Source organism: Salvelinus fontinalis, chromosome 8 (genome assembly GCF_029448725.1).
Source record: "Salvelinus fontinalis isolate EN_2023a chromosome 8, ASM2944872v1, whole genome shotgun sequence".
Lineage (NCBI taxonomy): Eukaryota > Metazoa > Chordata > Actinopteri > Salmoniformes > Salmonidae > Salvelinus > Salvelinus fontinalis.
This window is the reverse complement of record NC_074672.1, coordinates 34121155-34145871: the sequence shown is the minus strand read 5'-3', so window position 1 is coordinate 34145871 and position 24717 is coordinate 34121155. Positions and strand designations below refer to the sequence as shown.

General features: G+C 47.3%; 1 protein-coding gene across 1 annotated transcript in view; it reads left to right on the top strand.

Moving 5' to 3' along the window:
- Window positions 1-24717, top strand: part of LOC129861127 (voltage-dependent L-type calcium channel subunit alpha-1D-like) — a 138986-nt gene that overhangs the window by 51999 nt on the left and 62270 nt on the right. The window contains exons 7-8 of the mRNA XM_055932277.1: window positions 6304-6407; window positions 6591-6763. Coding sequence (XP_055788252.1) covers window positions 6304-6407; window positions 6591-6763 — 277 coding nt within the window. The remainder of the gene's footprint in view (window positions 1-6303; window positions 6408-6590; window positions 6764-24717) is intronic.

Below are 24717 nucleotides of genomic sequence, written 5' to 3'. Positions count from 1 at the left end.
CCTGAATCCTATTCCTGTCCCTGAACCCTATTCCTGTCCCTGAACCCTATTCCTGTCCCTGAACCCTATTCCTGTCCCTGAACCCTATTCCTGTCCCTGAACCCTATTCCTGTCTCTGAACCCTATTCCTGTCCCTGAACCCTATTCCTGTCCCTGAACCCTATTCCTGTCCCTGAACCCTATTCCTGTCCCTGAACCATATTCCTGTCCCTGAACCCTATTCCTGTCCCTGAACCCTATTCCTGTCCCTGAACCCTATTCCTGTCTCTGAACCCTATTCCTGTCCCTGAACCCTATTCCTGTCTCTGAACCCTATTCCTGTCCCTGAACCCTATTCCTGTCCCTGAACCCTATTCCTGTCCCTGAACCCTATTCCTGCTCCATCTCTTCTTTCCTCTTCCTTTCTTGCTTTCTCTTCTCTCTTGACTGACTCTCCCTCCCGCTCTATCAGTACTGCCCTCTCTTTTTTTCCGTTCATGTACCAGTTACCATGGTGATGCGATGCTAATGAGGCCATGGATGGGGTGAAGGTGACAATGCGAGTGGAGGAAAGATGCAGCCACTCAACAGACATGAAAGAGAGGGAGTGGGAGCTGAACACAGAGGAGGAATGGAGAGATGATTGGCAGTTGTTTGACCTCCCCTCCCCTCTATCTATGGTCTGCTCACACATCTACCCCCTCCTGTGTGTAGTGTCCTGAGAGACAGATTCTTTAGAACAGTGGTGGGAAATCTTTTCTGCGCTGTGGGCGCAGGATTTTACTCCAGCCAACTGTAACACAACCTGATTCATAGTCTTCATCAACAAATGAGCTGTGTTACTGTTTTGGTTGAAGTTAAAGCCTGCACCCACACTAGTCTTAAAGAGAGAGTCACTGAAAAGAGGAAATAACACAACTTAGTGTATGTAAACTTCTGACCTACTAGAAATGTGATACAGTGAATTATACGTGTATTAATCTGCCTGTAAACAATTGTTGGAAAAATGACTTGTGTCATACACAATGTAGATGTCCTAACCGACTTGATAAAAATATAGTTTGTTAACAAGAAATTTGTGGAGTGGTTGAAAAACGATTTTTTTTATTTTTATTTTTTTATTTTTTTTGTTTGTTTTTTTGGGGTGGATCAGCTTAATATTGCGGAAAGAATGTTGCTTCCAATGTAATTGTCTGCATCATTTCCAATCCCCCATATTTTTTGGGGTAAATATATATATCCATTCACGTATGCATACATATACACATATATACATACACATACCTACATAGACATACATACTTTTTTTAAAGAGTATACCTTTATTATTATTCCCCGCAAACCCTACCACCGATCCCCCAATTGGAGTAAACTGATAAACATTTCTGTTTTTACCTTCAATTTATACATCTTATACACATTTTACAGACACAGTCTACTTTATAATAGTTCTCTCTTGTTTGTTCTTAGTCCTTCCTCTATTTCTGTTGTCCATCCAGTTTGATTTCCACTTGTAACTGTGCTATTTCACAATAGCTCCGCACCTATACACATTTCACAGATCCCGTATGCCCTACATTGTTTATCTTGTTATTAGTCCCACCCTTCAGCTCCACTCAACCTTTCCCATCTATCTTCCAACATCATCCATTTCGGATTTTTATTTGCCATATATTTTTCAACTGTGCTGTGATGCTTCACAAAAGATTTGAATCTTCCTATTCTCATAGCTTCCACGGATTGTAAATTAAAAATAAACATTTTTGCTAAAATAATTATTATATTATTGATTGATTGACTATGGCTTTTCAAATCCCCCAGTATTGCTATCTGTAGCGTTAGTTCTACGCAAATGTTGCAATTCTTCAACCATTCCTGGACCTGTGACCAAAAACGAGCTACATGCGGACAATACCAAAATAAATGGTCTAATGACTCTGCCTCCTCACAGCAGAATCTACAGAGCTGGGAAGATTGTATCCCCCATATATATAACATTCTATTAGTTGCAAGAATTTTGTACAATAATTTAAATTGAAAAATTCGAAGTTTTGAATCCGGCGTTGTTTTGCGTATCAATTCATAAACCATGTGCCATGGAATGGGTACATCGAAAATCTCTTCCCAACTATTTTGCAATTTATATGGCACAGCTGTAAGTTTTTTGGTCCTTAAATGAAATTGGTATATGTTTTTATTTATCACACTTTTCTTTAACCATTTATGTTCTTTAATATAAGGCCGACATACAAGTTCCTTACTTTTATCCCCTTCCACCTGCCTCTTCCATTTTTGTGGTAATGCCGCAATTAATTGGTTGTAATTTTGGGTAGAGCAGACATTTCCATATGTCTGTGTTAGCTGCATGTGTGACATTACTCCACCAGTCCTATTTATGATATCATTCACAAAAATTATACCTTTTTTAAACATTTCTTCGATAAATACAGTTTTTTTATCAATTACTATATTTGAATTTAACCACAAGATTTGTTGTACTATTTGTTCCGTCCTTTCAGGTGGATTAAACTGAAATTGCAACCAACTTTCTAAGGCTTGTTTAAAAAATAAAGATATTTTGGAAATTATTTCCTTTTCAAGCAACCGAAAGTGAGCAGGTGTAATCTGAATAAAGGGAAAAAGGCCCTTCTTGAACATAGGATGAGACATTCGTACCAATCTACTAGAGAACCAGTTTGGATTTAAGTATAACTTTTGTATGACTGATGCCTTTAGTGAGAGGTCTAATGCTTTAATATTTAATAATTTCTGCCCTCCGAATTCATATTCGTTATATAAATAGGCCCTTTTAATTTTATCTGGCTTGCCGTTCCAAATAAAATTGAATATTTTTTGTTCATATAATTTAAAAAGCAGGTCACTAGGTGTAGGCAAAACCATAAGCAAATAGGTAAACTGTGATATGATTAAAGAGTTAATCAGGGTGATTTTCCCACAAATAGACAGGTATTTTCCTTTCCATGGTAGCAAGATCTTATCTATTTTTGCTAACTTTCTATAAAAATTTATTGGAGTGAGATCATTTCTTTCTTTTGGGATTTGTATACCGAGTATGTCCACATCACCGTCAGACCATTTAATTGGTAAACTACATGGCAATGTAAAATGTGTATTTTTTAGTGATCCAATACGTAATATGGTACATTTATCATAATTTGGTTTTAATCCAGAGAGGATAGCAAATGTATCTAGATCCTCTAAGAGGCCGTGGAGAGTTTCTAGTTGTGGTTTTAAAAGAAAACATGAATCATCAGCGTACAATGACACCTTAGTTTTTAGGCCCTGGATTTCTAATCCCTTAATATTAATGTTTGATCTAATTTTAACAGCTAACATTTCGATGGCAATAATAAATAGATATGCCGATAGTGGACAACCTTGTTTTACTCCTCTAGATAGTTTAAAACTTTCTGAGATGTAGCCATTATTTACTATTTTACACCTAGGGTTACTATACATAATCTTTACCCATTTTATAAGAGATTCCCCAAAATTGAAATATTCTAGGCATTTATATATAAACTCCAGTCGTACTTTATCAAAAGCCTTTTCAAAATCAGCTATGAAAACCAGGCCTGGTGTCCCCGATATTTCATAGTGTTCCATTGTTTCCAGTACTTGCCTTATATTATCTCCAATGTATCGTCCATGTAAAAAACCTGTCTGATTAGGATGAATAATATCTGACAAAACTTTTTTTATTCTATGCGCCAAGCATTTTGCTAGGATTTTTGCATCACAACACTGAATTGTAAGAGGTCTCCAATTTTTTAAATGGACTGGATCTTTATATATACCACTTGGGTCCTGTTTCAGTAATAATGATATCACACCTTCTTGTTGCGTGTCTGATAATCTATCATTTATATAGGAGTGGTTAAAACAAGCTAATAATGGTCCTTTGAGTATATCAAAAAAATGTTTGTATACTTCCACTGGTATGCCATCCAGTCCTGGAGTTTTCCCATCCTTAAAGGCCCCAATTGCATCAAGTAGTTCCTCCTCTGTAATTAGGCCTTCACATGAGTCTTTCTGTACAGATGTTAATTTTACATTATTATTAGGGAAAAAATCCATACAATTAGTTTCAGTTAGTGGAGATGGAGGAGCCTGAAACGAAAATATATTCTTAAAGTACTTTACTTCCTCTTTCAAAATATCATTTGGTGAATCATGCGTGACTCCATCATTTGTAACAAGTTTTAATACGTTTTTTTTGGTAGCATTTCTATATTGACGATTGAAAAAGAATTTGGTGCATTTTTCCCCATATTCCATCCAGTTCGCTTTATTTTTGTAATATATTACACTGGATCTTTCTTGAATAAGTTCCTCCATTTCTTTTTGTTTTTCCTCTAACTTATTCTGTGCCTCTATGATACCGTTTTTATTGTTATCTAACTGTACTGTTAGTCCTTCAATTTCCTTTGTTAATATGGACTCTTTTGATCGAAATTGCTTTTGTTTTATAGATGAGTACTGAATTGCATGGCCTCTAAAGGCACACTTAAAAGTGTCCCATACAATATGGGGATCTGCTGTACCTATGTTATGTCTAAAAAAGTCAGTTATAAATTCTTCTGTCCTAGTTCTAAACAATTTATCATCTAGTAGGCTTTGATTAAATTTCCAATATCCTCGCCCACGTGGAAATTCTGTAAGAGTAATATATATGGCAATTATGTGATGGTCCGACCGCATTCTGTCCCCTATCAAACACTTTTTAACTTTTGGTGCCAGAGAGAATGATATAAGAAAGTAGTCAAGGCGACTAGCTTGATTAAGCCTCCGCCATGTATATCTCACTAGGTCAGGGTATTTAAGTCTCCATATATCCACTAATTCCAATACATCCATGACATTCCTGATTTCCTTAAGTGCCTGAGGGTGATAGTTTGTAGTGTGATTTCCTTTCCGGTCCATAGAGGTATTTAAGACCGTATTAAAATCTCCCACTATAATAATAGAGTCTAGTGTTGCTTGTAGAGTTGATACATTCTTATATATATTGTCAAAGAAGCTTGGATCATCATTATTCGGACCGTATAGGTTAATAAGCCATATATGTTTATTGTCCAATAACATATTTAAAATAATCCATCTACCTTGAGGATCTGTTTGGACAAGTTGCACATTTGGATCAAAATTATTGTTAATTAAAACCATCACCCCTTTTGAATTTCTTTGCCCATGGGAGAAATATATTTCGCCCCCCCAGTTCTTTTTCCACAAAACTTCATCTAAAACTGTCGAATGGGTTTCCTGTAAACAGTAGATATTATAATCCTTCTCTTTTAGCCAGGTAAATACTGATCGTCTTTTCTTATTATCTGCTAAGCCATTACAATTGTAACTGGCTATACTTATTTCACCACTTACCATAATGAGACACACCTTTCAATTATTTTTATCAAAATATATGTTTGTAAACGTCCTATTAAAAAGTAACATAATGATTGAGTGTCTATATAGTTGTACCATGACATTTGCATCTCCACTAAGCAAACCTCCAATTGGTCCCCACTATTCCACCCGCCAAAAGCCCCCATCTCGAGTTGGGTTGTCATCCCAATGCCCGGCAGACCACCCCCGACCCCCCGCATCGCACAGCCCCGGACCGACTGGGATCCATCCTTCGAAAAGTGCACACAGCACCATCCACCGAACCGAAGCAGATCCATTGCCAAATGCATTTCCATCGCCCTCACCTCGATTTTTATTACATATTGCTGTGAATCATCCTCTATAGTCCCTAACATCTTTTACTTCTTCCTTCGCAACAGTTGTGGGATACACACATACACCCACACACATTCAGCCCTTACCCCCACACAACCATAAGCTCACCCTCTCAACAATTGCACCATCCCAGAGCCTAACTCAAGATGGGTCATGATTTACAAATGTACTTGCAGTTGCAGCTGCATGAGAAGGCCTGCAAGACCGCGCAAAAAATGAGCATAAATGTAGAGATTTATTTACCATTGTCACATCCTAGATGATGGAGGTCAAATGTACACCTTCTTCCTGAAACACCCACAATACGGTCATCCATTTTGACCATGTTCCCAAGCATCTCCATGCAGTCCGATTGGTTTTGTGCCACCAGGGCCACAATAATATACCCCCTCTCTGAATGTCCGAGTGTGACCCCCTCCCCATGGGTTAAAAAAACGAGTTTTAATGACTCCAACCTAAGTGTATGTAAACTTCCGACTTCAACTGTAGGTAGGCTGATCTAGTTTTCCCAGGAACTTCTGGATTGTCCTCTAAAGCTAACTGTGACTGTTTTTGTTGTTTCAGATGAATGATGCCATGGGCTTTGAGCTACCCTGGGTCTACTTCGTCAGTCTGGTCATCTTCGGCTCCTTCTTCGTTCTCAACCTAGTTCTGGGAGTGTTGAGCGGGTAAGACATTAGACTCATCAATGTCCTATATACTGTACATATGCACGTACACACGCACAGTTGCACACATACACACGCACGAGAGTGCACACACAGAAATACACACATAGAGGGAACAGGTTTCTGAGTTTTTTTCTTTGTGTGTGTGTGTGCGTGCGTGTGTCTGTGTGTGTCCGTCCACAGAGAGTTTTCCAAGGAGAGAGAGAAGGCCAAGGCTCGTGGAGACTTCCAGAAGCTGAGAGAGAAGCAGCAGCTGGAGGAGGATCTGAAGGGCTACCTGGACTGGATCACTCAGGCCGAGGACATCGACCCTGAGAATGACGAGGAGGGAGACGAGGAGGGGGTCAAACGCAACCGTGAGTCCTCCTACCTCACCACCCCCTTCACATCTCATTCCCCTCTGTTCTACTACCTCACCACCCCCTTCACATCTCATTCCCCTCTGTTCTACTACCTCACCACCCCCTTCACATCTCATTCCCCTCTGTTCTACTACCTCACCACCCCCTTCACATCTCATTCCTCTCTGTTCTACTACCTCACCACCCCTTCACATCTCATTCCCCTCTGTTCTACTACCTCACCACCCCCTTCACATCTCATTCCCCTCTGTTCTACTACCTCACCACCCCCTTCACATCTCATTCCCCTCTGTTCTACTACCTCACCACCCCCTTCACATGTCATTCCTCTCTGTTCTACTACCTCACCACCCCTTCACATCTCATTCCCCTCTGTTCTACTACCTCACCACCCCCTTCACATCTCATTCCCCTCTGTTCTACTACCTCACCACCCCCTTCACATCTCATTCCCCTCTGTTCTACTACCTCACCACCCCCTTCACATCTCATTCCCCTCTGTTCTACTACCTCACCACCCCCTTCACATCTCATTCCCCTCTGTTCTACTACCTCACCACCCCCTTCACATCTCATTCCCCTCTGTTCTACTACCTCACCACCCCCTTCACATCTCATTCTCCTCTGTTCTACTACCTCACCACCCATTTACATCTCATTCCCCTCTGTTCTACTACCTCACCACCTCCTTCATATCTCATTCCCCTCTGTTCTACTACCTCACCACCCCCTTCACATCTCATTCCCCTCTGTTCTACTACCTCACCACCCCCTTCACATCTCATTCCCCTCTGTTCTACTACCTCACCACCCCCTTCACATCTCATTCCCCTCTGTTCTACTACCTCACCACCCCCTTCACATCTCATTCCTCTCTGTTCTACTACCTCACCACCCCTTCACATCTCATTCCCCTCTGTTCTACTACCTCACCACCCCCTTCACATCTCATTCCCCTCTGTTCTACTACCTCACCACCCCCTTCACATCTCATTCCCCTCTGTTCTACTACCTCACCACCCCCTTCACATGTCATTCCTCTCTGTTCTACTACCTCACCACCCCTTCACATCTCATTCCCCTCTGTTCTACTACCTCACCACCCCCTTCACATCTCATTCCCCTCTGTTCTACTACCTCACCACCCCCTTCACATCTCATTCCCCTCTGTTCTACTACCTCACCACCCCCTTCACATCTCATTCCCCTCTGTTCTACTACCTCACCACCCCCTTCACATCTCATTCCCCTCTGTTCTACTACCTCACCACCCCCTTCACATCTCATTCCCCTCTGTTCTACTACCTCACCACCCCCTTCACATCTCATTCTCCTCTGTTCTACTACCTCACCACCCCCTTCACATCTCATTCCCCTCTGTTCTACTACCTCACCACCCCCTTCACATCTCATTCCCCTCTGTTCTACTACCTCACCACCCCCTTCACATCTCATTCCCCTCTGTTCTACTACCTCACCACCCCCTTCACATCTCATTCCCCTCTGTTCTACTACCTCACCACCCCCTTCACATCTCATTCCTCTCTGTTCTACTACCTTACCACCCCCGTCATATCTCATTCCCCTCTGTTCTACTACCTCACCACCCCCTTCACATCTCATTCCCCTCTGTTCTACTACCTCACCACCCTTTCACATCTCATTCCCCTCTGTTCTACTACCTCACCACCCCCTTCACATCTCATTCCCCTCTGTTCTACTACCTCACCACCCCCTTCACATCTCATTCCCCTCTGTTCTACTACCTCACCACCCCCTTCACATCTCATTCCCCTCTGTTCTACTACCTCACCACCCCCTTCACATCTCATTCCCCTCTGTTCTACTACCTCACCACATCCTTCACATCTCATTCCTCTCTGTTCTACTACCTCACCACCCATTTACATCTCATTCCCCTCTGTTCTACTACCTCACCACCTCCTTCATATCTCATTCCCCTCTGTTCTACTACCTCACCACCCTTTCACATCTCATTCCCCTCTGTTCTACTACCTCACCACCCCCTTCACATCTCATTCCCCTCTGTTCTACTACCTCACCACCCCCTTCACATCTCATTCCTCTCTGTTCTACTACCTTACCACCCCCGTCATATCTCATTCCCCTCTGTTCTACTACCTCACCACCCCCTTCACATCTCATTCCCCTCTGTTCTACTACCTCACCACCCTTTCACATCTCATTCCCCTCTGTTCTACTACCTCACCACCCCCTTCACATCTCATTCCCCTCTGTTCTACTACCTCACCACCCCCTTCACATCTCATTCCCCTCTGTTCTACTACCTCACCACCCCCTTCACATCTCATTCCCCTCTGTTCTACTACCTCACCACCCCCTTCACATCTCATTCCTCTCTGTTCTACTACCTCACCACCCATTTACATCTCATTCCCCTCTGTTCTACTACCTCACCACCTCCTTCATATCTCATTCCCCTCTGTTCTACTACCTCACCACCCTTTCACATCTCATTCCCCTCTGTTCTACTACCTCACCACCCCCTTCACATCTCATTCCTCTCTGTTCTACTACCTCACCACCCCCTTCACATCTCATTCCCCTCTGTTCTACCACCTCACCATCCCCTTCACATCTCATTCCCCTCTGTTCTACTACCTCACCACCCCCTTCACATCTCATTCCCCTCTGTTCTACTACCCCACCACCCCCTTCACATCTCATTCCCCTCTGTTCTACTACCTCACCACCCCCTTCACATGTCATTCCCCTCTGTTCTACTACCTCACCACCCTCTTCACATCTCATTCCACTCTGTTCTACTACCTCACCACCCCCTTCACATCTCATTCCCCTCTGTTCTACTACCTCACCACCCCCTTCACATGTCATTCCCCTCTGTTCTACTACCTCACCACCCTCTTCACATCTCATTCCACTCTGTTCTACTACCTCACCACCCCTTCACATCTCATTCCTCTCTGTTCTACTACCTCACCACCCCCTTCACATCTCATTCCCCTCTGTTCTACTACCTCAACACCCCTTCACTTCTCATTCCCTACTGTTCTACTACCTCACCACCCCTTCACAACTCACTCCCCTCTGTTCTACTACCTCACCACCCCTTCACATCTCATTCCCCTCTGTTCTACTACCTCACCACCCCTTCACATCTCATTCCCCTCTGTTCTACTACCTCACCACCCCCTTCACATCTCATTCCCCTCTATTCTACTACCTCACCACCCCTTCACATCTCATTCCCCTCTGTTCTACTACCTCACCACCCCTTCACAACTCACTCCCCTCTGTTCTACTACCTCACCACCCCTTCACATCTCATTCCCCTCTGTTCTACTACCTCACCACCCCTTCACATCTCATTCCCCTCTGTTCTACTACCTCAACACTCCCTTCACATCTCATTCCCTACTGTTCTACTACCTCACCACCCCCTTCACATCTCATTCCCCTCTATTCTACTACCTCAACACTCCCTTCACATCTCATTCCCTACTGTTCTACTACCTCAACACCTCTTCACATCTCATTCCCTACTGTTCTACTACCTCAACACCCCTTCACATCTCATTCCCTACTGTTCTACTACCTCACCACCCCTTCACAACTCACTCCCCTCTGTTCTACTACCTCACCACCCCTTCACATCTCATTCCCCTCTGTTCTACTACCTCACCACCCCTTCACATCTCATTCCCCTCTGTTCTACTACCTCACCACCCCCTTCACATCTCATTCCCCTCTATTCTACTACCTCAACACTCCCTTCACATCTCATTCCCTACTGTTCTACTACCTCACCACCCCCTTCACATCTCATTCCCCTCTATTCTACTACCTCAACACTCCCTTCACATCTCATTCCCTACTGTTCTACTACCTCACCACCCCTTCACAACTCATTCCCCTCTGTTCTACCACTTTACCACCCCCTTCATATCTCATTCCCCTCTGTTCTACTACCTCACCACCCCCTTCACATCTCATTCCCCTCTGTTCTACTACCTCACCACCCCCTTCACATCTCATTCCCCTCTGTTCTACTACATCACCACCCCCTTCACATCTCATTCCACTCTGTTCTACTACCTCACCACCCCCTTCACATCTCATTCCCCTCTGTTCTACTACCTCACCACCCCTTCACATCTCATTCCCCTCTGTTCTACTACCTCACCACCCCCTTCACATCTCATTCCCCTCTGTTCTACTACCTCACCACCCCCTTCACATCTCATTCCACTCTGTTCTACTACCTCACCACCCCCTTCACATCTCATTCCCCTCTGTTTTACTACCTCACCACCCCTTCACATCTCATTCCCCTCTGTTCTACTACCTCACCACCCCCTTCACATCTCATTCCCCTCTGTTCTACTACCTCACCACCCCCTTCACATCTCATTCCCCTCTGTTCTACTACCTCACCACCCCCTTCACATCTCACTCCCCTCTGTTCTACTACCTCACCACCCCCTTCACATCTCACTCCCCTCTGTTCTACTACCTCACCACCCTTTCACATCTCATTCCCCTCTGTTCTACTACCTCACCACCCCTTTACATCTCATTCCCCTCTGTTCTACTACCTCACCACCCCCTTCACATCTCATTCCCCTCTGTTCTACTAACTCACCACCCTCTTCACATCTCATTCCTCTCTGTTCTACTACCTCACCACCCCCTTCACATCTCATTCCCCTCTGTTCTACAAACTCACCACCCTCTTCACATCTCATTCCTCTCTGTTCTACTACCTCACCACCCCTTCACATCTCATTCCCCTCTGTTCTACTACCTCACCACCCCCTTCACATCTCATTCCCCTCTGTTCTACTACCTCAACACCCTCTTCACATCTCATTCCCCTCTGTTCTACTACCTCACCACCCCCTTCACATCTCATTCCTCTCTGTTCTACTACCTCACCACCCCCTTCACATCTCATTCCCCTCTGTTCTACTACCTCACCACCCCTTCATATCTCATTCCCCTCTGTTCTACTACCTCACCACCCCCTTCACATCTCATTCCCCTCTGTTCTACTACCTCACCACCCCTTCATATCTCACTCCCCTCTGTTCTACTACCTCACCACCCCCTTCACATCTCATTCCCCTCTGTTCTACTACCTCACCACCCCCTTCACATCTCATTCCCCTCTGTTCTACTACCTCACCACCCCTTCATATCTCATTCCCCTCTGTTCTACTACCTCACCACCCCCTTCACATCTCATTCCCCTCTGTTCTACTACCTCACCACCCCCTTCACATCTCATTCCACTCTGTTCTACTACCTCACCACCCCCTTCACATCTCATTCCCCTCTGTTCTACTACCTCACCACCCCTTCATATCTCATTCCCCTCTGTTCTACTACCTCACCACCCCCTTCACATCTCATTCCTCTCTGTTCTACTACCTCACCACCCCTTCACATCTCACTCCCCTCTGTTCTACTACCTCACCACCCCCTTCACATCTCATTCCCCTCTGTTCTACTACCTCACCACCCTCTTCACATCTCATTCCTCTCTGTTCTACTACCTCACCACCCCCTTCACATCTCATTCCCCTCTGTTCTACTACCTCACCACCCCCTTCACATCTCACTCCCCTCTGTTCTACTACCTCACCACCCCTTATATCTCATTCCCCTCTGTTCTACTACCTCACCACCCCTTCACATCTCACTCCCCTCTGTTCTACTACCTCACCACCCCCTTCACATGTCATTCCCCTCTGTTCTACTACCTCACCACCCTCTTCACATCTCATTCCTCTCTGTTCTACTACCTCACCACCCCCTTCACATCTCATTCCCCTCTGTTCTACTACCTCAACACCCCTTCACATCTCATTCCCTACTGTTCTACTACCTCACCACCCCTTCACAACTCACTCCCCTCTGTTCTACTACCTCACCACCCCTTCACATCTCATTCCCCTCTGTTCTACTACCTCACCACCCCTTCACATCTCATTCCCCTCTGTTCTACTACCTCACCACCCCCTTCACATCTCATTCCCCTCTATTCTACTACCTCAACACTCCCTTCACATCTCATTCCCTACTGTTCTACTACCTCACCACCCCTTCACAACTCATTCCCCTCTGTTCTACCACCTTACCACCCCCTTCATATCTCATTCCCCTCTGTTCTACTACTTCACCACCCCCTTCACATCTCATTCCCCTCTATTCTACTACCTCAACACTCCCTTCACATCTCATTCCCTACTGTTCTACTACCTCACCACCCCTTCACAACTCATTCCCCTCTGTTCTACCCCCTTACCACCCCCTTCATATCTCATTCCCTACTGTTCTACTACCTCACCACCCCTTCACAACTCACTCCACTCTGTTCTACTACCTCACCACCCCTTCACATCTCATTCCCCTCTGTTCTACTACCTCACCACCCCTTCACATCTCATTCCCCTCTGTTCTACTACTTCACCACCCCCTTCACATCTCATTCCCCTCTATTCTACTACCTCAACACTCCCTTCACATCTCATTCCCTACTGTTCTACTACCTCACCACCCCTTCACAACTCATTCCCCTCTGTTCTACCACCTTACCACCCCCTTCATATCTCATTCCCCTCTGTTCTACTACCTCACCACCCCCTTCACTTCTCATTCCCCTCTGTTCTACTACCTCACCACCCCTTCACATCTCATTCCCCTCTGTTCTACTACCTCACCACCCCCTTCACATCTCATTCCCCTCTGTTCTACTACCTCACCACCCCCTTCACATCTCATTCCCCTCTGTTCTACTACCTCACCACCCCCTTCACATCTCATTCCACTCTGTTCTACTACCTCACCACCCCCTTCACATCTCATTCCCCTCTGTTCTACTACCTCACCACCCCTTCATATCTCATTCCCCTCTGTTCTACTACCTCACCACCCTCTTCACATCTCATTCCTCTCTGTTCTACTACCTCACCACCCCTTCATATCTCATTCCCCTCTGTTCTACTACCTCACCACCCCCTTCACATCTCATTCCCCTCTGTTCTACTACCTCACCACCCCTTCACATCTCACTCCCCTCTGTTCTACTACCTCACCACCCCCTTCACATCTCATTCCCCTCTGTTCTACTACCTCACCACCCTCTTCACATCTCATTCCTCTCTGTTCTACTACCTCACCACCCCCTTCACATCTCACTCCCTACTGTTCTACTACCTCACCACCCCTTCACATCTCATTCCCCTCTGTTCTACTACCTCACCACCCCTTCACATCTCATTCCTCTCTGTTCTACTACCTCACCACCCCTTCACATCTCATTCCCCTCTGTTCTACTACCTCACCACCCCTTCACATCTCATTCCCCTCTGTTCTACTACCTCACCACCCCTTCACATCTCATTCCCCTCTGTTCTACTACCTCACCACCCCCTTCACATCTCATTCCCCTCTGTTCTACTACCTCACCACCCTCTTCACATCTCATTCCTCTCTGTTCTACTACCTCACCACCCCCTTCACATCTCATTCCCCTCTGTTCTACTACCTCAACACCCCTTCACATCTCATTCCCTACTGTTCTACTACCTCACCACCCCTTCACAACTCACTCCCCTCTGTTCTACTACCTCACCACCCCTTCACATCTCATTCCCCTCTGTTCTACTACCTCACCACCCCTTCACATCTCATTCCCCTCTGTTCTACTACCTCACCACCCTCTTCACATCTCATTCCTCTCTGTTCTACTACCTCACCACCCCCTTCACATCTCACTCCCTACTGTTCTACTACCTCACCACCCCCTTCACAACTCATTCCCCTCTGTTCTACTACCTCACCACCCCCTTCACATCTCATTCCCCTCTGTTCTACTACCTCACCACCCCTTCACATCTCATTCCCCTCTGTTCTACTACCTCACCACCCCCTTCACATCTCATTCCCCTCTGTTCTACTACCTCACCACCCCTTCACATCTCATTCCCCTCTGTTCTACTACCTCACCACCCCCTTCACATCTCATTCCTCTCTGTTCTACTACCTCACCACCCCTTCACATCTCATTCCCCTCTGTTCTACTACCTCACCACCCCCTTCACATCTCATTCCCCTCTGTTCTACTACCTCACCACCCCTTCACATCTCACTCCCCTCTGTTCTACTACCTCACCACCCCCTTCACATCTCATTCCCCTCTGTTCTACTACCTCACCACCCTCTTCACATCTCATTCCTCTCTGTTCTACTACCTCACCACCCCCTTCACATCTCATTCCCTCTGTTCTACTACCTCACCACCCCTTCACATCTCATTCCCCTCTGTTCTACTACCTCACCACCCCCTTCACATCTCATTCCCCTCTGTTCTACTACCTCACCACCCCTTCACATCTCATTCCCCTCTGTTCTACTACCTCACCACCCCTTCACATCTCATTCCCCTCTGTTCTACTACCTCACCACCCCTTCACATCTCATTCCCCTCTGTTCTACTACCTCACCACCCCCTTCACATCTCATTCCCCTCTGTTCTACTACCTCACCACCCCCTTCACATCTCATTCCCCTCTGTTCTACTACCTCAACACCCCTTCACATCTCATTCCCTACTGTTCTACTACCTCACCACCCCTTCACAACTCACTCCCCTCTGTTCTACTACCTCACCACCCCTTCACATCTCATTCCCCTCTGTTCTACTACCTCACCACCCCTTCACATCTCATTCCCCTCTGTTCTACTACCTCACCACCCCCTTCACATCTCATTCCCCTCTGTTCTACTACCTCACCACCCCCTTCACATCTCATTCCCTACTGTTCTACTACCTCACCACCCCCTTCACAACTCATTCCCCTCTGTTCTACTACCTCACCACCCCCTTCACATCTCATTCCCCTCTGTTCTACTACCTCACCACCCCTTCACATCTCATTCCCCTCTGTTCTACTACCTCACCACCCCCTTCACATCTCATTCCCCTCTGTTCTACTACCTCACCACCCTCTTCACATCTCATTCCCCTCTGTTCTACTACCTCACCACCCCTTCACATCTCATTCCCTACTGTTCTACTACCTCACCACCCCTTCACAACTCACTCCCCTCTGTTCTACTACCTCACCACCCCTTCACATCTCATTCCCCTCTGTTCTACTACCTCACCACCCCTTCACATCTCATTCCCCTCTGTTCTACTACCTCACCACCCCTTCACATCTCATTCCCCTCTGTTCTACTACCTCACCACCCCCTTCACATCTCATTCCCTACTGTTCTACTACCTCACCACCCCCTTCACATCTCATTCCCCTCTGTTCTACTACCTCACCACCCCCTTCACATCTCATTCCCCTCTGTTCTACTACCTCACCACCCCTTCACATCTCATTCCCCTCTGTTCTACTACCTCACCACCCCCTTCACATCTCATTCCCCTCTGTTCTACTACCTCACCACCCCCTTCACATCTCATTCCCCTCTGTTCTACTACCTCACCACCCCCTTCACATCTCATTCCACTCTGTTCTACTACCTCACCACCCCCTTCACATCTCATTCCCCTCTGTTCTACTACCTCACCACCCCTTCATATCTCATTCCCCTCTGTTCTACTACCTCACCACCCCCTTCACATCTCATTCCCCTCTGTTCTACTACCTCACCACCCTCTTCACATCTCATTCCTCTCTGTTCTACTACCTCACCACCCCTTCATATCTCATTCCCCTCTGTTCTACTACCTCACCACCCCCTTCACATCTCATTCCCCTCTGTTCTACTACCTCACCACCCCTTCATATCTCACTCCCCTCTGTTCTACTACCTCACCACCCCCTTCACATCTCATTCCCCTCTGTTCTACTACCTCACCACCCTCTTCACATCTCATTCCTCTCTGTTCTACTACCTCACCACCCCCTTCACATCTCACTCCCTACTGTTCTACTACCTCACCACCCCTTCACATCTCATTCCCCTCTGTTCTACTACCTCACCACCCCTTCACATCTCATTCCTCTCTGTTCTACTACCTCACCACCCCTTCACATCTCATTCCCCTCTGTTTTACTACCTCACCACCCCTTCACATCTCATTCCCCTCTGTTCTACTACCTCACCACCCCTTCACATCTCACTCCCCTCTGTTCTACTACCTCACCACCCCCTTCACATCTCATTCCCCTCTGTTCTACTACCTCACCACCCTCTTCACATCTCATTCCTCTCTGTTCTACTACCTCACCACCCCCTTCACATCTCATTCCCCTCTGTTCTACTACCTCAACACCCCTTCACATCTCATTCCCTACTGTTCTACTACCTCACCACCCCTTCACAACTCACTCCCCTCTGTTCTACTACCTCACCACCCCTTCACATCTCATTCCCCTCTGTTCTACTACCTCACCACCCCTTCACATCTCATTCCCCTCTGTTCTACTACCTCACCACCCCCTTCACATCTCATTCCCCTCTATTCTACTACCTCAACACTCCCTTCACATCTCATTCCCCTCTGTTCTACTACCTCACCACCCCCTTCACATCTCATTCCTCTCTGTTCTACTACCTCACCACCCCTTCACATCTCATTCCCCTCTGTTCTACTACCTCACCACCCCCTTCACATCTCATTCCCCTCTATTCTACTACCTCAACACTCCCTTCACATCTCATTCCCTACTGTTCTACTACCTCACCACCCCTTCACATCTCATTCCCCTCTGTTCTACTACCTCACCACCCCTTCACATCTCATTCCTCTCTGTTCTACTACCTCAACACCCCTTCACATCTCATTCCCCTCTGTTCTACTACCTCACCACCCCTTCACATCTCATTCCCCTCTGTTCTACTACCTCACCACCCCCTTCACATCTCATTCCCCTCTGTTCTACTACCTCACCACCCCCTTCACATCTCATTCCCCTCTGTTCTACTACCTCACCACCCCTTCACATCTCATTCCCCTCTGTTCTACTACCTCACCACCCCCTTCACATCTCATTCCCCTCTGTTCTACTACCTCACCACCCCTTCACATCTCACTCCCCTCTGTTCTACTACCTCACCACCCCCTTCACATCTCATTCCCCTCTGTTCTACTACCTCACCACCCTCTTCACATCTCATTCCTCTCTGTTCTACTACCTCACCACCCCCTTCACATCTCATTCCCTACTGTTCTACTACCTCACCACCCCTTCACATCTCATTCCCCTCTGTTCTACTACCTCACCACCCCTTCACATCTCATTCCTCTCTGTTCTACTACCTCACCACCCCTTCACATCTCATTCCCCTCTGTTTTACTACCTCACCACCCCTTCACATCTCATTCCCCTCTGTTCTACTACCTCACCACCCCTTCACATCTCACTCCCCTCTGTTCTACTACCTCACCACCCCCTTCACATCTCATTCCCCTCTGTTCTACTACCTCACCACCCTCTTCACATCTCATTCCTCTCTGTTCTACTACCTCACCACCCCCTTCACATCTCATTCCCCTCTGTTCTACTACCTCAACACCCCTTCACATCTCATTCCCTACTGTTCTACTACCTCACCACCCCTTCACAACTCACTCCCCTCTGTTCTACTACCTCACCACCCCTTCACATCTCATTCCCCTCTGTTCTACTACCTCACCACCCCTTCACATCTCATTCCCCTCTGTTCTACTACCTCACCACCCCCTTCACATCTCATTCCCCTCTGTTCTACTACCTCACCACCCCCTTCACATCTCATTCCCCTCTGTTCTACTACCTCACCACCCCCTTCACATCTCATTCCCCTCTGTTCTACTACCTCACCACCCCTTCACATCTCATTCCCCTCTGTTCTACTACCTCACCACCCCCTTCACATCTCATTCCCCTCTGTTCTACTACCTCACCACCCCTTCACATCTCATTCCCTCTGTTCTACTACCTCACCACCCCTTCACATCTCATTCCCCTCTGTTCTACTACCTCACCACCCCTTCACATCTCATTCCCCTCTGTTCTACTACCTCACCACCCCTTCACATCTCATTCCCCTCTGTTCTACTACCTCACCACCCCTTCACATCTCATTCCCCTCTGTTCTACTACCTCACCACCCCCTTCACATCTCATTCCCCTCTGTTCTACTACCTCACCACCCCCTTCACATCTCATTCCCCTCTGTTCTACTACCTCACCACCCCCTTCACATCTCATTCCCCTCTGTTCTACTACCTCACCACCCCCTTCACATCTCATTCCCCTCTGTTCTACTACCTCACCACCCTCTTCACATCTCATTCCTCTCTGTTCTACTACCTCACCACCCCTTCACATCTCATTCCCCTCTGTTCTACTACCTCACCACCCCCTTCACATCTCATTCCCCTCTGTTCTACTACCTCACCACCCCTTCACATCTCACTCCCCTCTGTTCTACTACCTCACCACCCCCTTCACATCTCATTCCCCTCTGTTCTACTACCTCACCACCCTCTTCACATCTCATTCCTCTCTGTTCTACTACCTCACCACCCCCTTCACATCTCACTCCCTACTGTTCTACTACCTCACCACCCCTTCACATCTCATTCCCCTCTGTTCTACTACCTCACCACCCCCTTCACATCTCATTCCCCTCTGTTCTACTACCTCACCACCCCTTCACATCTCATTCCCCTCTGTTCTACTACCTCACCACCCCCTTCACATCTCATTCCCCTCTGTTCTACTACCTCACCACCCCTTCATATCTCATTCCCCTCTGTTCTACTACCTCACCACCCCCTTCACATCTCATTCCCCTCTGTTCTACTACCTCACCACCCTCTTCACATCTCATTCCTCTCTGTTCTACTACCTCACCACCCCTTCATATCTCATTCCCCTCTGTTCTACTACCTCACCACCCCCTTCACATCTCATTCCCCTCTGTTCTACTACCTCACCACCCCTTCATATCTCACTCCCCTCTGTTCTACTACCTCACCACCCCCTTCACATCTCATTCCCCTCTGTTCTACTACCTCACCACCCTCTTCACATCTCATTCCTCTCTGTTCTACTACCTCACCACCCCCTTCACATCTCACTCCCTACTGTTCTACTACCTCACCACCCCTTCACATCTCATTCCCCTCTGTTCTACTACCTCACCACCCCTTCACATCTCATTCCTCTCTGTTCTACTACCTCACCACCCCTTCACATCTCACTCCCCTCTGTTCTACTACCTCACCACCCCTTCACATCTCATTCCCCTCTGTTCTACTACCTCACCACCCCTTCACATCTCACTCCCCTCTGTTCTACTACCTCACCACCCCCTTCACATCTCATTCCCCTCTGTTCTACTACCTCACCACCCTCTTCACATCTCATTCCTCTCTGTTCTACTACCTCACCACCCCCTTCACATCTCATTCCCCTCTGTTCTACTACCTCAACACCCCTTCACATCTCATTCCCTACTGTTCTACTACCTCACCACCCCTTCACAACTCACTCCCCTCTGTTCTACTACCTCACCACCCCTTCACATCTCATTCCCCTCTGTTCTACTACCTCACCACCCCTTCACATCTCATTCCCCTCTGTTCTACTACCTCACCACCCCCTTCACATCTCATTCCCCTCTATTCTACTACCTCAACACTCCCTTCACATCTCATTCCCCTCTGTTCTACTACCTCACCACCCCCTTCACATCTCATTCCTCTCTGTTCTACTACCTCACCACCCCTTCACATCTCATTCCCCTCTGTTCTACTACCTCACCACCCCCTTCACATCTCATTCCCCTCTATTCTACTACCTCAACACTCCCTTCACATTTCATTCCCTACTGTTCTACTACCTCACCACCCTTTCACATCTCATTCCCCTCTGTTCTACTACCTCACCACCCCTTCACATCTCATTATCTTCTGTTCTACTACTTCAACACCCCTTCACATCTCATTCCCCTCTGTTCTACTACCTCACCACCCCCTTCACATCTCATTCCCCTCTGTTCTACTACCTCACCACCCTCTTCACATCTCATTCCTCTCTGTTCTACTACCTCACCACCCCTTCACATCTCATTCCCCTCTGTTCTACTACCTCACCACCCCCTTCACATCTCATTCCCCTCTGTTCTACTACCTCACCACCCCCTTCACATCTCATTCCCCTCTGTTCTACTACCTCACCACCCCCTTCACATCTCATTCCCCTCTGTTCTACTACCTCACCACCCCCTTCACATCTCATTCCCCTCTGTTCTACTACCTCACCACCCTCTTCACATCTCATTCCTCTCTGTTCTACTACCTCACCACCCCTTCACATCTCATTCCCCTCTATTCTACTACCTCACCACTCCCTTCACATCTCATTCCCCTCTGTTCTACTACCTCACCACCCCCTTCACATCTCATTCCTCTCTGTTCTACTACCTCACCACCCCTTCACATCTCATTCCCCTCTGTTCTACTACCTCACCACCCCCTTCACATCTCATTCCCCTCTATTCTACTACCTCAACACTCCCTTCACATCTCATTCCCTACTGTTCTACTACCTCACCACCCCTTCACATCTCATTCCCCTCTGTTCTACTACCTCACCACCCCTTCACATCTCATTCCTCTCTGTTCTACTACCTCACCACCCCTTCACATCTCATTCCCCTCTGTTCTACTACCTCACCACCCCCTTCACATCTCATTCCCCTCTGTTCTACTACCTCACCACCCCTTCACATCTCATTCCCCTCTGTTCTACTACCTCACCACCCCTTCACATCTCATTCCCCTCTGTTCTACTACCTCACCACCCCCTTCACATCTCATTCCCCTCTGTTCTACTACCTCACCACCCCCTTCACATCTCATTCCCCTCTGTTCTACTACCTCACCACCCCCTTCACATCTCACTCCCCTCTGTTCTACTACCTCACCACCCCCTTCACATCTCATTCCCCTCTGTTCTACTACCTCACCACCCTCTTCACATCTCATTCCTCTCTGTTCTACTACCTCACCACCCCCTTCACATCTCACTCCCTACTGTTCTACTACCTCACCACCCCTTCACATCTCATTCCCCTCTGTTCTACTACCTCACCACCCCCTTCACATCTCATTCCCCTCTGTTCTACTACCTCACCACCCCTTCACATCTCATTCCCCTCTGTTCTACTACCTCACCACCCCCTTCACATCTCATTCCCCTCTGTTCTACTACCTCACCACCCCTTCATATCTCATTCCCCTCTGTTCTACTACCTCACCACCCCCTTCACATCTCATTCCCCTCTGTTCTACTACCTCACCACCCTCTTCACATCTCATTCCTCTCTGTTCTACTACCTCACCACCCCTTCATATCTCATTCCCCTCTGTTCTACTACCTCACCACCCCCTTCACATCTCATTCCCCTCTGTTCTACTACCTCACCACCCCTTCATATCTCACTCCCCTCTGTTCTACTACCTCACCACCCCCTTCACATCTCATTCCCCTCTGTTCTACTACCTCACCACCCTCTTCACATCTCATTCCTCTCTGTTCTACTACCTCACCACCCCCTTCACATCTCACTCCCTACTGTTCTACTACCTCACCACCCCTTCACATCTCATTCCCCTCTGTTCTACTACCTCACCACCCCTTCACATCTCATTCCTCTCTGTTCTACTACCTCACCACCCCTTCACATCTCACTCCCCTCTGTTCTACTACCTCACCACCCCTTCACATCTCATTCCCCTCTGTTCTACTACCTCACCACCCCTTCACATCTCACTCCCCTCTGTTCTACTACCTCACCACCCCCTTCACATCTCATTCCCCTCTGTTCTACTACCTCACCACCCTCTTCACATCTCATTCCTCTCTGTTCTACTACCTCACCACCCCCTTCACATCTCATTCCCCTCTGTTCTACTACCTCAACACCCCTTCACATCTCATTCCCTACTGTTCTACTACCTCACCACCCCTTCACAACTCACTCCCCTCTGTTCTACTACCTCACCACCCCTTCACATCTCATTCCCCTCTGTTCTACTACCTCACCACCCCTTCACATCTCATTCCCCTCTGTTCTACTACCTCACCACCCCCTTCACATCTCATTCCCCTCTATTCTACTACCTCAACACTCCCTTCACATCTCATTCCCCTCTGTTCTACTACCTCACCACCCCCTTCACATCTCATTCCTCTCTGTTCTACTACCTCACCACCCCTTCACATCTCATTCCCCTCTGTTCTACTACCTCACCACCCCCTTCACATCTCATTCCCCTCTATTCTACTACCTCAACACTCCCTTCACATTTCATTCCCTACTGTTCTACTACCTCACCACCCTTTCACATCTCATTCCCCTCTGTTCTACTACCTCACCACCCCTTCACATCTCATTATCTTCTGTTCTACTACTTCAACACCCCTTCACATCTCATTCCCCTCTGTTCTACTACCTCACCACCCCCTTCACATCTCATTCCCCTCTGTTCTACTACCTCACCACCCTCTTCACATCTCATTCCTCTCTGTTCTACTACCTCACCACCCCTTCACATCTCATTCCCCTCTGTTCTACTACCTCACCACCCCCTTCACATCTCATTCCCCTCTGTTCTACTACCTCACCACCCCCTTCACATCTCATTCCCCTCTGTTCTACTACCTCACCACCCCCTTCACATCTCATTCCCCTCTGTTCTACTACCTCACCACCCCCTTCACATCTCATTCCCCTCTGTTCTACTACCTCACCACCCTCTTCACATCTCATTCCTCTCTGTTCTACTACCTCACCACCCCTTCATATCTCATTCCCCTCTATTCTACTACCTCAACACTCCCTTCACATCTCATTCCCCTCTGTTCTACTACCTCACCACCCCCTTCACATCTCATTCCTCTCTGTTCTACTACCTCACCACCCCTTCACATCTCATTCCCCTCTGTTCTACTACCTCACCACCCCCTTCACATCTCATTCCCCTCTATTCTACTACCTCAACACTCCCTTCACATTTCATTCCCTACTGTTCTACTACCTCACCACCCTTTCACATCTCATTCCCCTCTGTTCTACTACCTCACCACCCCTTCACATCTCATTATCTTCTGTTCTACTACTTCAACACCCCTTCACATCTCATTCCCCTCTGTTCTACTACCTCACCACCCCCTTCACATCTCATTCCCCTCTGTTCTACTACCTCACCACCCTCTTCACATCTCATTCCTCTCTGTTCTACTACCTCACCACCCCTTCACATCTCATTCCCCTCTGTTCTACTACCTCACCACCCCCTTCACATCTCATTCCCCTCTGTTCTACTACCTCACCACCCCCTTCACATCTCATTCCCCTCTGTTCTACTACCTCACCACCCCCTTCACATCTCATTCCCCTCTGTTCTACTACCTCACCACCCCCTTCACATCTCATTCCCCTCTGTTCTACTACCTCACCACCCCCTTCACATCTCATTCCTCTCTGTTCTACTACCTCACCACCCCTTCATATCTCATTCCCCTCTGTTCTACTACCTCACCACCCCCTTCACATCTCATTCCCCTCTGTTCTACTACCTCACCACCCCTTCACATCTCACTCCCCTCTGTTCTACTACCTCACCACCCCCTTCACATCTCATTCCCCTCTGTTCTACTACCTCACCACCCCTTCACATCTCATTCCCTACTGTTCTACTACCTCACCACCCCTTCACAACTCACTCCCCTCTGTTCTACTACCTCACCACCCCTTCACATCTCATTCCCCTCTGTTCTACTACCTCACCACCCCTTCACATCTCATTCCCCTCTGTTCTACTACCTCACCACCCCCTTCACATCTCATTCCCCTCTATTCTACTACCTCAACACTCCCTTCACATCTCATTCCCCTCTGTTCTACTACCTCACCACCCCCTT